Source organism: Sorex fumeus, unplaced genomic scaffold (genome assembly GCF_029834395.1).
Source record: "Sorex fumeus unplaced genomic scaffold, SorFum_2.1 ptg000051l, whole genome shotgun sequence".
Lineage (NCBI taxonomy): Eukaryota > Metazoa > Chordata > Mammalia > Eulipotyphla > Soricidae > Sorex > Sorex fumeus.
The window spans coordinates 40,520,281-40,536,107 of NW_026606108.1; the positions used below are offsets into that span (position 1 = coordinate 40,520,281).

Sequence of the window (15,827 nt, forward strand, 5' to 3'; positions counted from 1 at the left end):
GTTAATATTTTATATTTTTTAACCACAGCCTATCCTTAGTCTATCTCCATATTTGTACTAAATTCAAATACAATTTAATAAAATGAATGAGAACATAAAAATACGTGAAATTTTGTGTGAGTTTAGTTATTGTTAGAATCAGTGTTTTATTTAATAAATTTATTTTGTAATTTTATTGTGGGTTGTCACAGCCAGTGACATGCAGGGTTTACTCTTGTTTCATGCTTAGGGATCGCTTGTGGTTGTCTTCTGTGGACCATATGCAGTGGTAGGGATTGAACCAGGGACTCTCACATGTAAAGCAAGTGCCTAAACCCCTGTATTATCTTCCTAGCCCATAAATTAATTTTATTTTAAAATTTAAAAATCAGGTTGAACAAAAAATCATACAAAACAGTCTCCATTTCCACTTCTTCAGTGCTTTTTTTTAAAGAATGTATCTCAATATTTCTAAGTAATATATTTTGACTGCTATATCTTAATATTCTGTTTCATTCTTCAGTTTTTCTATAATATAAAAGGAGTCAACTTTCTTACTTTATACCAATCAAATTTATACATTGCACATTACCTTTTCCCAGTATACTCATTTAGGTGGTGTTCATAAAAACTACTGGGCTAGAATAATTTTTCAAAGATTGGAAAGCATACTTTGTATGAGGAAACCCTGAGTTCAATCCTTAGCATCACATGGTCTCCTAAGTTCCCCTCCCAACCATTCCCCATCAAACTGTTCAGAGTAATCTACAGTGCTCACATTACTTCAAAATATACATTGGTGTAATATATTTTCCTTTTCTAAAAACACTTAGAATTGCTGTATTTTACTTTCTATTTACTGGTATTGTTTCTATTACCGTATTTGAATTAACAAGCTTCCTTCTTAAAGGTGAAGTGCTGTCAGATAACTATTATATTTATTTCCTAAAGCTCTTTGCTGTCAAACTAATTTTTCCCATTAATACATACCTACATTGGTTTGTTTTACAAGATTCATTATGTTCTTCTCTATTTCCTTATTTAGCTTATAGAGTTTCTCAATGCTTTCATTAAAATGCAGAAAGGGGGCAGAGCAATAGTACAGCAGGTTAGGGCATACACAGCATTGTATGTGGTCTCACAAGCATCACCATGAGTGATTCCTGAGTGCAGAGCCAAGAATAAACCCTGAGAAACACTAGGTATGGCAAAAAAACCCCAAAACCCAAAACAAAAACATAACAATGATGTAGAGAAGACGAAATTCTTTGAGATTTTTGTTGTTTGTTTAAATACATTGTTTTCTTCCCATTTTATTAATAGTTTGGGTATAAAATTCTAGATTGAAAGCTTTTTCTCAGGTTCTTGAAAGCAAAGTTTTTTAACATTTGCTTATATAGTTATTGTTTAGAAAATTCCTTAGATTTTTATTCCTATGCTTTACTGTGACTTTCTTTCTGGAAGTAATAGAGACTTTCAATTATTTTAAAAATTAGTTAAGGGGTGGATATAGTACAGCAGACTTGATAGTACACTTGCAAAGAGCTGATTTGGGTTGATTCCTTGCACCCCATGTAGCCCCCAAACCCACCAGAAGTGATCTCTGAGCACAGAGTCAGGAGTAAAGCACCACCGGGTGTGGTCCCAAGCCCCCCACAAAAATTGTTTAGCATTGGCATTTTGTGTATTTGTGTAGTCCTGTTGGTGTGTCTTGTTAGTGTTTAGATTTTAACTATCAATTTTGACAAATTATCTTGTTGTACATTCATCATCATTTTTTCTTTGGGTCATCTATACTCATTTTTACAAAATTGTGAACTGTATATTGCAGTGGTAGGTGATTACCTCTAACTCTGTTCTGAGGGCTGCTTCTGGCAGTGCTTGGAGGACCATTAAGGCATATGATTTAATCCCCGTACTATCTCTCTGGTCTTATTTATAATCTTAATTATAACCTCATTAATTATAAATTGAATCCCTGGTGTGAGATTTCTCAAACTTTTTTGTTTGCTTTTTGGATCACCCCCAGTGGTTCTCAGGTCTTACTCCTGTTCTATGCTCATTGATCACTCCTGGCAGGGTTTGGAGGTTCATAATTGTGCCAGGCATCAAACCTGGGTCAGGTGTGTACAAGTCAATTAAGTCAAAATCTCTACCTGCTGTGATAATGCTCTCAGTTGTTTTTATTAGCTCTGTGTCTCTTGTTTTAGCATTTTGCAACTTATTTTAAGACAAGTTTTGACTGATATTTACAAGGTGTCTTTTTTGGTCTGTGTTTTTCATCTCATCTTATTATATGCTTATAAAAATTATATCTTTGCTCATTGATAATTTATTAAATTAATTATGCAAAACAGAATGCAGTATAAACTACTATGTGACCATTCAAAATGAGAGTCCAGAGAAGATTTTTTTCAGGATTATATAGCTAGTAAGGGGTACTTAATCCCTTTTTTATCACAACAAAAATAAATACTCTTTAAGTTGCTATTTAGGTTGAGTGGGTAAATGTATATATAACACTTACAACAATTAGCACCATATAAATTCTTAACAATTTGTTATTTGATTTTATTACTCTTGGAATATTAGACTTTTAAAAGAATTTCTCCCATTTTCTCCATTATGTATTTTTATCCTGTTCATTTTTGCTCATTTTAAATTTATATCATGTGGTAGTAATTTCCTCAAAGCATGTGGTCCTTAGATACCTTATATATGACAGTGATGAGATATAAGTGCTCACACTCATTTATGAATATCAATGAGGCCTATAATGACACTTTGGTGTAATAATTCTAGCATATGATTATTTCCTTAAGAGACTCCCCAAATAACAATATTGTAAACTTTTTGTAATTGTAATGTTTTTCATTTTTTTGTTTTGAGGTCACACTTGACTGTGCTTAATTCTTACTTCTGGCTCTGCACTCAGGGATAACTCCTGATGGGTTCAGGGAACCATAAGGGATGCCAGATATCTTAACACTGGTGAGCTGTATGCTAGGTGAGCACCTTTACTGCAGCACTATGTCTCTGGTCTGTGACATTTTTAATATCTAGGTTAAAGTTCTATTGTATTTTCTGAGTAGGGGGAATTAGGTATGGGACCAGACATATACCTGGTGACCCACAATCAAAGAATATTTCATGATAAGGAATTAGAAATTATATGGTTTAGTATACAATTTTTTGCTCAATGCCTCTTATTTCCAGTTTTACACTTCACATTTGAACTCAGCTTTGCCTAGGGTTTCCAAAATTAGATAGTTCCATTTATTCTCTAACCCTACGTAAATTTCTGATATATTCTCTATGAAGTGAGAATAAGAGAAAACAGCTCTCATATACATATTTTTGACATAGAATCCTTTACATGCTTAATTGACTTTAGTAGTTGATTTCTCAAAATCCTGTACTGAAATGAGATTATATGGGACAACATCCTAGTTTCTCATAAATATCTCAAATTTAGGAACTGTTAACTTGCCTGCTCATGCATTTGCTTTCTGGCAAGAAATATAGGTGTTCACTTGTATATTCTAAATATACAAGTTGTGAAGTTCGAATAATGTTTTTTTTTATAATTTTATTGGGTTTTTAAAAGGATGGAGAATAACTGTAATCAATCAACCTTTTCAATTTCAATTCAGTTTCACTTGGATTATTTTTTAATTTCTACTGACTTCTCAATCATCCCTCTATTCTACCTTTTTTAAGGAATGTGAAATAAACTTACATTTTAAAATGTAAACTTGTGGGGCTGGAGAGATAGTACAGTGAGTAAGGCATTTTCCTAGTGTGTGACTGACCCAGGTTTAATCACTACGATCACATCTTAATTGACTTTTATTTTCGTAGTTGATCTCTTAAAATCCCCTAAGTCCCACCAGGAGTGATCTCTGAGTTGAGTGCCAAGAGTAAGCCCTGTTTCTCTGGGTATGGCAAAAAATAAAAAATAAACTTGTTGGGAACATAGTACAGCAATTAGAATGCATGTATTTCATATACCTAACCCAAGTTTGATCCCTGGCACCATATGGTCTTTAAAGTATAACAGGATGTAGTATAGCCCCAGAGGCCCCTAGCTTTATTCGGATGATCCTGGTGCCAATGAGCACCACATTCTTGGGACCTGGCATTGAACTGCTGGCCTGGTTGGTCAAGTATCTCTAGCAGTAGCCCCCAGGCACCCTGAACACTGCTTGAGAACTGTTAACTTGGCTTAACCCTCCCCCCCCAAAAAAAAGATATAAATTTGTTAGATACCTCCTCCATTCACTATTTTTTGTGGGTGAAGGCCAAATCCATCTGAGCTCAGTGCATACTAGTGGCTCTGTGCACAGGAGCACTATTTGTGAGTCTCAAGAGATCATATGGGGTGCTGAAAATCAAAATCAGGTCAGCTCTCCATATAAACCAAGCACCTTACTCACTCTATCTTTCTGGTCCTCTATTCATTCTTGAAACATTATCACTGTATCAGTGTCATCCTGTTGATTGTCAAATTACTTGAGCAGGCGCCAGTAACATCTCTATTCCTCCCAGCTCTGAGATTTTAGTAGCCTCGTCTTTTCCCAACAATTGGAGGCTCTTTCAGGGTCAGAGGAATGAGCCCTGTTGCTGTTACTGTATTTGGCATATCGAATATGCCTCGGGGAGCTTGCCAGTCTCTGCCCATGAGAGCAGGATACTCTCAGTAGCTTGCTGGGCTCTCTGAGAGGCATATATTTACATATTTTTTCCTCTATGATTTGTTGCCTATGGTCTGAACCCCGTTAAATATGGTGTAGTAATTGTGGACAATGGGTAGGAAGTGTCTTATAATGTGTTGCGCAGCTACAAAGCAGCCTGGAGTGTGGCAGTGGTTGGGTAGTGGAGGTCGGCTGCCAGGGCTAGGTCCTTTGGGTGGGGAGGGCTTTCAACTGCCCCACAGCCTCCCAAAACTTTTTATATCTCATATATTGAACATAATTGGTGGTCTCCATACATTGATTCTAATCCCCTCATTATGAAGCAACCTTGTATCTAGGTAGAACTAAAACCACCCAAGATTAATAGGTATCCACAGACAGAATAAAAATAAAGCAAAGATCAAAGATAGGTTTTCATTCTCTGAAACTGAAATTTTAACCCATAACTCTAGACCTCTTGAAATAATGATGATTTCAGTTACAGTTTTATGACTTTATAGTTCTCATTAAGGTAAACTAAGTTTTTGTTTTATTATTAGGAAAGAGAATCTCACACTTTTTTCTTCCTATCCTGAAACAGAAAGTGTGTAACCATAGTTATAGCTGGAGTATGTATTGGGAACCGGAAGGAAGCCAGATTTAGGAATAACTCTACTTTAAATGAAACTAACATGCTCATATTAAATTTCTGTAAGTTGGGATGAAATAAAGTAGATGAAATAAAGTGAGACTGTGTCTCATAAAATTTATACTTCATTTTCTCCCAGTTCACATTTCATTGATATCAAGAAAACCTACAGAAATACTTTCTGACACTATAAGAGTTATCTATGTTCTGTCTCTTGCTTAATTCATTTTCACATCCTTTGAGGACTTCTAAAACAGATCATATATACCTTCTATTTTCCCAAACACCTAAATATAGCCAAATAGCTATGTAATTTTGTTCAGTTTACCAATAAGACTCTCTTTCCAAATTTCATTCCAACTTTCAATCTTCTCAAAATATTGTAAGCTCCTGTGGGCAAGGAATCACAACTTATATTGAAATTGGGGAGAGATACATAGAATGCCTGAAAGCAAATACTAACAGACAAACTTAGAGAGTACTTAGAGAGTATAAGGTAATTTTATGGAAGATGGGATATATTTCTAAATATTTAAACACAAACTTAACATTTGTTTTCGGAGGACACTTATGTGAATAGAATACAAAGATGACTTTTATCGAAGTCTGAAAATCTGGGGAAACGCATGGTGGCGCTGCAGGATAATATCTTGGGGGAAATACTGTGCTTGGATAACATCCTAGAAGTTGCCCAGTTACATACAGAACATTGGGAAACGAACAAACCATGATGGAGCAAATTAAGGCTAAAAAGAAGACATAAATATCAGATTCTCGTGAGAAATCAGAGGAATATTTCTTAGAACTGTGAAACTGAGCTGAATTTACTCTGCAGAAAGCCTTTGGGAAAGCAGCTATGGAAATCAGAGGGAGAGACACTCTACGGATAAGGCAAGTCCTGTTTCTCTTTGTTTCACTGGGAATGTCTCATGCAGATGCCAAGTCTGGGCATTTTTCTGTGGCAGAAGAAATGCAGGGTGGGAGCTACGTAGGCAATTTAGCAAAAGATCTAGGACTAGAAGTGAGTGAGCTGTTCTTAAGGGAAACTCAGGTAGTCTCCAGTGACAACAAACAGTGTTTGAAGCTGGACCTAACCTCAGGGAATTTGCTTTTAAGTGAAACATTAGACCGGGAAGAACTCTGTGGCTTAACAGAGCTGTGTGTGCTGCATTTTCAGGTGTTAATGAAAAATCCCTTGCAGCTTTTACGGATTGAGCTCCAGGTCATGGATATAAATGACCACTCTCCTGAATTCTTAGAAAAGGAAATGCTCCTTGAAATCCCAGAGAATAGTGCTGTTGGTTCTGTGTTCTTACTAGAGAGTGCAGTGGATTTAGATGTGGGAGTCAATGCACTGAAAAACTACACAATAAGCCCTAACTCTCATTTCCATATAAAAATGAGAATACATCCAGATCATAAGAAATACCCAGAATTAGTTTTGGACAAAGCACTGGATTATGAAATGCAATCTGAACTCAATTTCATCCTTACTGCTCTGGATGGTGGGTCTCCTCCCAGGTCTGGGACTGCCAGAGTTCGGGTGTTGGTTGTGGACATTAATGACAATACCCCTGAGTTTGAGCAGCAGTTTTACGAGGTGGATATTCCAGAGAACAGTCTGTTAGGATCACTAGTAGTCACTGTGTCAGCTTGGGATATGGACTCGGGGAAAAACGGAGAAATATCATATGCTTTTTCCCATGCATTAGAAGACATTCGCAAGACATTTGATATTAATCCAAAATCTGGAGAAGTTCGTTTAAGGGCATCCTTGGATTTTGAAACAATAAAATCATACTCAATAATTATTCAAGCCACAGATGGAGGAGGGCTTTTTGGAAAATCAACAATCAGAATTCAGGTGACAGATGTGAATGACAATGCTCCTAAAATCTCAGTATCATCAATTACCAGTCCAATCCCAGAAAATTCACCTGAGTCTGTCGTTATGGTTTTTAACATCCATGACAGAGATTCTGGAGAAAATGGAAAGATGATTTGTGCAATTACAGAAAACCTACCCTTCAAACTAAAACCTTCACTCGAAAATTACTACACATTGGAAACAGAAAACCCACTGGACCGAGAGATCCAGGCAGAGTACAACATCACCATAACGGTGACAGACATGGGCACCCCCAGGCTGCAAACACAACACACCATCACAGTGCTGGTGTCCGACGTGAACGACAACGCCCCCGCCTTCAGCCAGCCCTCCTACACCCTGCTGGTGGGCGAGAACAATAGCCCCGCACTGTACATAGGCAGCGTGAGCGCCACTGACCCCGACGCAGGCAGCAACGCCCAGGTGACCTACTCGCTGTTGCCTTCCCAAGACCCACAGCTGCCGCTCGCCTCGCTGGTGTCCATCAACGCCGACAACGGGCAGCTGTTCGCGCTGCGCTCGCTGGACTTCGAGGCCGTGCGCACCTTCGAGTTCGGCGTGGGCGCGTGGGACCGCGGCTCGCCCGCGCTCAGCAGCCAGGCGCGGGTGCGCGTGCTGGTGCTGGACCGCAATGACAACGCGCCCTTCGTGCTGTACCCGCTGCAGAACGCGTCGGCGCCCAGCAGCGAGCTGGTGCCCAGGGCGGCAGAGGCGGGCTACCTGGTGACCAAGGTGGTGGCGGTGGACAGCGACTCGGGCCAGAACGCCTGGCTGTCGTTCCAGCTGCTCAAGGCCACGGAGCCCGGGCTCTTCAGCGTGTGGGCGCACAATGGCGAGGTGCGCACTGCGCGGCCGCTCAGCGAGCGCGACGCGCCCAAGCACAGGCTACTGGTGCTGGTCAGGGACAATGGCGAGCCGCCACTGTCGGCCAGCGTCACGCTGCACGTGCTGCTGGTGGATGGCTTCTCGCAGCCCTTCCTGCCGCTGCCCGACACGCCGCCCGACGCGCCGCGGGATGAACGCCTCACAGTGTACCTGGTGGTGGCTTTGACCTGCGTGTCATCGCTCTTCCTCTTCTCCGTCCTGGCCTTCGTGGCGGTGCGCCTGTGCCGGCGGGCCGGCCCGCACACGGGGGGGCCCTACCCGCTGCCCGACGCTCACTTCCCAGGACACCTGCTGGACGTCAGTGGCACTGGGACCCTGTCGCACAGCTATCAGTATGAGGTGTGTCTGGCAGGGGGCGCTGGCACTAATGAGTTCAAGTTTCTCAAGCCCATTCTCCCCACCTTCCCGCTCCAGGGCACTGGCGAAGCAGTAGAGTAAACTCCTTCATTTCACAATAGCTTTGGATTCAGTGATCATAATTAACTCAGAAATCTCCTGTGTGCTTTGTTGATGTCACCTCCATGTTATTTTCCCAGTTCTGGTTAATTTTTTTCTGCTTATGGCCACACCAGATGGTGGCCCCTACTCCGGGCTCTGGTAACACCAGGCACTGGCTAGGGATCATGTGACACCAGGGAGAACAATAGCCTCCTGCATGAAGCCTGGGCTTAGCATGTTGAGCTCTCTCTGGCCCCAACAGGTCATGTCACTTTAGCCATAGTAAATTCTGCAGCACAGAAACTTTCTTAGCTTGATGGAGTTCCAGTTACAATTGATTTTCTTTTGCCAGTGGAGTCCAATCATTAAAGATACTTCGAAATTAATATGGAGTGGTCTGCCTATGCTTCTTTTGTGTATTTTGTGGATTCAGGTATAAAATAAAGGTATTTCATTCATTCCGTGTTAACTTTTATGTATTTGATTAGTGGTCTAATTTTTTGTTTATCGCATGTGGCTAATAATTTTTTTCCCACAAAACCATTGTTATACTTTCTTTTCTGCACATTATGCTCTTGAATCCTTTGTCATTAACTGCTTAAACTGATCTGCTTTACAAATCCTCTTGACTATTTGGGGGTGTGAGTACGGTTTCTTACATATTTTAGTAGGGTTTGTTCTATGTCCTTCAAGAATGACATTGGAATTTTGATAGTATTGAATTTGTTAATGCTTCAGGTAGAAAGATCATTTAGTGATGTTGATTTTTCTAATCCAGGAGTATGAAATATGTTTTATATTCTTTTGTCTTTTATTTCTTGCAGTAGTGACATTATTTTTAAATGATTATCTTTCACCACCTTTGTTGATTCATAGGTATTTGAATTTTTGATGCAATTGTAAATGTGATTGTTTTTGTCATCACTTACATATAGTAATGTAATGTAATCTTTTGTGTATTGATTTTGTACCTAGAAATTATACTATATATGATTGTTTTATTTATTTTTTACCCTGATGCTGGGGAATGAATATAGGGCCTCACACATGCAAGACAAATTGCTCCACTTCTCCACCCTTGGCTGTGAATTGTACACTTTAAATGGGAAAATCCTAGGGTAAATTATATCTCAGTAGTACTGCTAAAAATGAAAGTGGAAGTGATTCTATCATCAGTCCAAGTAAACTGGGCCTTCCCTTGTCTGTAATAGGGCATGGGGAAGAGCTATTCAAACAATTCAGGCAAAAAATCTAATAGACCCAACATAAGAGATACAGATCAAGAACATGTCACTTGCTTCAAGATTTTCCAGATATATAAATGTGTCTTGTCTATTTCTGGAGAGAGTTATGTTTCCTGACTCTAATAGAGAGTGGTCAGACCATTAGTTCAGATGCCCAGAAACAAGTAACCAACAAGTTCTTCTAAAATGTATTTCTAGAAACAAATTTTACTCATGCTTCAAATACTTGGTTTAAATTTAAATCCCTCAGATGGGGATTCTACTAATTCCCTAGCCCAAAATATGTATCTTTGATAATATATGTAGTTATATCTTTCCTTTTCTACTGAGTCCCATTTCACCTAAATCTAACTCCTTATGTTGTCGAATCTGAACTTTTAGGGATTCATATTATATACTCAATTCTGTATCTTAATTTTCTTCTTTTTTACTGAGTAATACAAACTAGTATGTATAACACTTTCACTGGGGCTCAAAATATCATTGAGTCTAAGTTTTTCAGCTTTTAATATATTTCTTTATATTAGTCAAATTTCTTGACTTTTCCTTCCTTCTCATGTTTCATTAAAGTTCAATCTAACTTTAATCATAACCGTTCTATAATAGAGGTCATCCAAGATGTCTATATACATATGTAAGTTAAGATTATATTGCCAAAATAAAGTGTCACAAAGACTACACAGTTATCTTGTGAAAGTATGGAGCTCTTTTTTCCAATATAAATGAGTAGATGGAGTTGCTTTGCTCCTCTATTCTATAATCAGGTTTTGTTTTAGGTAATTATTCCAACATTCCCCGTTGCCATGTGACAATTCACATTGCTGTAGCCAGTTTCTTTATGATTGGGAAGACGGAAGAACACCAATATATCTCCCAAAGCAGACTCAGTAGTGGAAAACATGTTTATGTACAATTCATCTATGATAACTTAATTCAGTTGACTACAATAACTACAAGGAAGGCCTGATATAGGTAATCTATTTGAATGGCTATGTGATTGTGTAAGGTTATATTACTATAAAGAAAGGTAAAGATTTTGACAAATGCCCATCAGAATCTTCTACAATAACCATTTTAATTGTTTTTCTTGAGGTTTTAGAAGCATTTGTTATTGTTGAGATTTGTTATCTCCTTAAAATTATATTTTTTTAATCCATGATTCTGACTTTTGGGACATTCTTGGTTTTTTAATTTTTCTTTTCTAAATTAGTTTCTCAGAGTTCTGCACTAGGTACAAACATCTCTTTTAGGTAAACAAACAAAAACAAACACTGTCCTCCCATTGTTCATCAATTTGCTCGAGCGGGCCCAGTAATGTCTCCATTTTGAGATTTGTTGTTACTGTGTTTGGCATATTGAATACGTCATGGGTAGCTTGCCAGGCTTTGCCTTGCAGGCAAGATACTCTCGGTAGCTTGCCGGGCTCTCTGAGAGAGGCAGGGAATCAAACCCGGCTAGGCCGGGCTGGTTAATTTTCACCTATACTACACTGTGCCATAGTTAAATTATTTTTCTGCCAAATAGGATAACCTGTGAGCTAAATAAAGACAAGGATACTCCTACTTTATTTATGCCATGTCATTACAGATATACTTCTTAAATGTGTAAGTAGTAAAATAACTATATTACTATAATTTACTAAACTCAATATAATATATATATATATATATAAGAAAAGGGGGAAATACTTTTGTGATTACTCAGGAAATAACCTGGAGAAGATTTTTTCTTCATTTCAGAACATTTTAATAGATTCTTCATCAGGCTTCAAAAAAAACGTAATTAGGAGCTGGAGAGTAGGTAGGGTACTTGCTTTGCATGTGACCAACACGGGTTCAACACCAAGCATCCCATATGGTCCCCCAAGTCTGCTAGGAGAGATCCCTGAGCACAGAGGCAGGAATAAGCCTTGAGCACCACCAGGAATAGCCTCCCTCACATCAAAAACATAATTTAATTTTCTGTATGAACCTTGTCTGGATTCTAACTTTTAAAAGCCAATCGTAAGGAAAGGGGGGGAGGGGGGTGAATCAAACAAACACAGACAGTATAAAGTACATGAAGGAATTAGTTTGAAATTTGCTAATTGTTAGAGTGACTTTGTAGTTATATTCTAAAAATCTACTTAGATACATTATAAAGTTTAATGTATTATAAAGTAAAAGTTATATCATGGATTTGCTACAGAAAACTCCAGATGTATTTGTTACTGACTAAATTTTTACTGACCAAAAAAATTCAAAAAGACACATGGTGGCGCTGCAGGATAAGATGAAAATAGTAATGGGCTGGCACTGAGGGCTTCCTTATTCAGGGGAATAGAGACCATCCACTGAAAGGAAAGAGATAAAAGGAATTTTACCTACAACGCAGCTACGAGGGCTATGTACACTCAAGTGTTTTTCATTTTAAAAAATCAGATTCTGCATTCAAAATTAGAGCTGAACTTTTTTTTCACAAGAGAGGCTGCTTGAAGGAATCATGAAGAGCAGAGAGGCATTCAGTCTGTGGAAAAGGCAAGTCCTAATTCTCTTTGTTTTTCTGAGATTGTCCCGGGTATGTTCTGAATCTGTGCGATATTCTGTGGCAGAGGAAACAGAAGTTGGCTTTCGTGTGGCCAATCTGATAAATGATCTGGGGTTAGGGGTAGAGGAGCTGTCTTCAAGGGAGGCCCGGGTGGTATCTGATGATAATAAAAAGCATTTGCATCTTGATTTGCTGACTGGAGATTTGTTTTTAAATGAGAAACTGGACAGAGAAGAACTGTGTGGCTCCATAGAGCCTTGTATGTTGCATTTTCAGGTAGTGTTGGAAAACCCTTTACAGTTTTTCCAGGCTGAGCTGCATGTGAGAGATATAAATGATCATTCCCCTATATTCCTGGACAAGGAAATACTTTTGAAAATATCAGAAAGCACCACTATAGGAACCACATTCTTAATGGAGAGTGCTCAAGATTTGGATATAGGAAGAAACAGTCTACAAAATTATTCAGTTAGCCCCAATTCTCATTTTCAAATAAAAACTCAAGACACTGGTGATGGAAAAATTTACCCAGAACTAGTCCTGAACAAAGAATTAGATCATGAGGAACAACCTGAGCTCAGATTAACACTCACAGCACTGGACGGTGGCTCCCCACCCAAATCTGGGACAACATTGATTCTCATTAAGGTCTTGGATATAAATGATAATGTTCCAGCATTTCCGTTGACACTCTATAAGGTGGAGGTTCAGGAGGACACATCAGTTGGTTCCTGGATTATCACCATCTCTGCTAAGGATTTGGATACAGGAATTTATGGGAAAATATCTTACACATTTTTGCATGCATCAGAAGATATTCGTAAAACGTTTAAAATTGATAGTGTATCTGGGGAAATTCATTTGATATCACACTTGGATTTTGAAGAAATACAGCTCTATGCCATAAATGTTCAGGCAACAGATGGTGGAGGACTTTCAGAAGAATGCACTCTTATGGTTAAAGTGATAGATATAAATGACAACCCACCAGAAATTACCATAACATCAATAACAAAGACAATTCCTGAGAACTCCTCTGAGAATCTTGTGGCTCTGTTTAGTGTTCGAGACAAAGACGCTGGTGAAAATGGGAGGACTATTTGCTCTATTCAAGATGACATCCCCTTTTATCTGAAACCTACCTTCAAGAATTTTTTCACTCTAGTTTCCGAAAAAGAACTGGACCGAGAGAGCCAGGCAGAGTACAACATCACCATCACGGTGACAGACATGGGCACCCCAAGGCTGCAAACACAGCACACCATCAGAGTGCTGGTGTCCGACATGAACGACAATGCCCCAACCTTCAGCCAGCCCTCCTACACCCTGCTAGTGGGTGAAAACAACAGCCCTGCACTGCACATAGGCAGCGTGAGCGCCACTGACCCCGACGCAGGTAGCAACGCCCAGGTGATCTACTCGCTGCTGCCTTCCCAAGACCCGCAGCTGCCACTCGCCTCGCTGGTGTCCATCAACGCCGACAATGGGCAGCTGTTCGCGCTGCGCTCGCTAGACTTCGAGGCCGTGCGCACCTTCGAGTTCGGCGTGGGCGCGTGGGACCGCGGCTCGCCCGCGCTCAGCAGCCAGGCGCGGGTGCGCGTGCTGGTGCTGGACCGCAATGACAACGCGCCCTTCGTGCTGTACCCGCTGCAGAACGCCTCGGCGCCTTGCAGCGAGCTGGTGCCCAGGGCGGCAGAGGCGGGCTACCTGGTGACCAAAGTGGTGGCGGTGGACGGCGACTCGGGCCAGAACGCCTGGCTGTCGTTCCAGCTGCTCAAGGCCACGGAGCCCGGGCTCTTCAGCGTGTGGGCGCACAATGGCGAGGTGCGCACTGCGCGGCCGCTCAGCGAGCGCGACGCGCCCAAGCACAGGCTGCTGGTGCTGGTCAGGGACAATGGCGAGCCGCCGCTGTCGGCCAGCGTCACGCTGCACGTGCTGCTGGTGGACGGCTTCTCGCAGCCCTTCCTGCCGCTGCCCGACGCGTCGCTAGACGCGCCTCCCGACGACCGCCTCACAGTGTACCTGGTGGTGGCCTTGGCCTGCGTGTCGTCGCTCTTCCTCTTCTCCGTGCTGGCCTTCGTGACCGTGTGCCTGTGCCAGCGGGCCAGCCCGCCCGCGGGGGGCTCCTATCCGCTGCCCGACGCGCACTTCCCAGGACACCTGCTGGACGTCAGTGGTGCTGGGACCCTGTTGCACAGCTACCAGTATGAGGTGTGTCTGGCCGAGGGCGCTGGCGCTAATGAGTTCAAGTTTCTGAAACCACTTATCCCCAATCTTCCATTTCAGGACACTGGTAGTGATGTAGAGGAGACCATAAACTTTCAGAATAGTTTTGGAGTTAACATTCAATAAGTTAACCATTCAATTTTTATTAACTTTCAGTTCTAGTATTACTGTTTGCTAGGTGTGGGTAATTTTACCTATTCTATATTGGATTTTGGATTGTACTATAATAGCATGCATTATGTTTCCTATTTTTCCAAGTTGCTTTAGACTGTCAATGACGATAATGAAATTTAAATGTTTCCTGACATTCATTTATTTGTCAAGGGCACAGTTCAAGTGGTAGAGTGCCTGCTTCATGGGTTGAAAGCCCTGTGTTTGTTCACTTGCATTGCTTACTCCACCCAAGCATTATGGGTTGATATGTGTGTATATATATTTTATTAAATACTTGCTAATTTTTGTTCCTATAATGTAATTACTGTTATGAATACAATGTTATTGTTATTTGATCAGGTGATATTCAGAGTGGATGCAACAATATATGGAATTACTTTAGATCCTTTATCGAACCGAAGTAAAAAGTTTTAAAGGTTGAATCTCAGTGAAAATTATACAACTTGATCACAAAAATCTTTGGCAATTTTTAGCCTAAAGGTAACAATGCTTTCCTTTTTAATCATTACGAGTAATGATTAAATCATCTAGTAATCATCTAGTAATTAAATCATCTAGTAATCATTACTAGGGAATCTTTCTTAGATTTTATTATAGCATAACAACAATTAACTTTATCATAAAATTATGTACCATGTTAGAAATAGCACTGTAGCACTGTCCCCTCATTGTTCATCGATTTTTTTGAATGGGCACCACTAATGTCTCACAACAAATTGTGAGACTTGTTATTACTGTTTTTGGCATATCGAATACATCACGGGTAGCTTGCCAGGCTTTGCCGTGCGGGCAGAATACTCTCGGTAGCTTGCCGGGCTCTCCGAAAGGGGATGTTAGAAGTAATTGATTTCAAAATAATTTTTACATAATTTTTACTGAAATATCTTTTACTGATGATATTGCAAGAGATGGGTCTATTGTTTTGGAATTTGACATTGTTACTTTGTTTACTATAAATACACTATGCTTAATTATTTAAATTTTGTATTATTTTACTCTGCTTCTTACTAACCCATAGTGTGAACCAAAGTTATCCCTGAGGAAAATAATCAAAGTCATAGAGAAAGCTCAGAGGGCTGGGGTATGTGTTTTGCATGGCAGGAGCCTAGGTTCAATGTTCAGTCTCTGGCACAATATGGTTCCTA

At 40.1% G+C, this 15,827-nt stretch overlaps 2 protein-coding genes across 2 annotated transcripts; both read left to right on the forward strand.

Moving 5' to 3' along the window:
• The first annotated feature begins 5,886 nt into the window (after nucleotides 1–5,886).
• LOC130032827 (protocadherin beta-12-like) lies at nucleotides 5,887–8,512 on the forward strand. The gene has a single exon (XM_056124422.1). The coding sequence runs from the start codon at nucleotides 6,158–6,160 to the stop codon at nucleotides 8,510–8,512; it is 2,355 nt and encodes a 784-aa protein (XP_055980397.1). The 5' UTR covers nucleotides 5,887–6,157.
• A 3,668-nt stretch (nucleotides 8,513–12,180) lies between these two features.
• On the forward strand, nucleotides 12,181–14,724 carry LOC130032819 (protocadherin beta-14-like). Its single transcript, XM_056124414.1, has one exon. The coding sequence runs from the start codon at nucleotides 12,238–12,240 to the stop codon at nucleotides 14,632–14,634; it is 2,397 nt and encodes a 798-aa protein (XP_055980389.1). The 5' UTR covers nucleotides 12,181–12,237; the 3' UTR covers nucleotides 14,635–14,724.
• The last annotated feature ends 1,103 nt before the right edge of the window (nucleotides 14,725–15,827 follow it).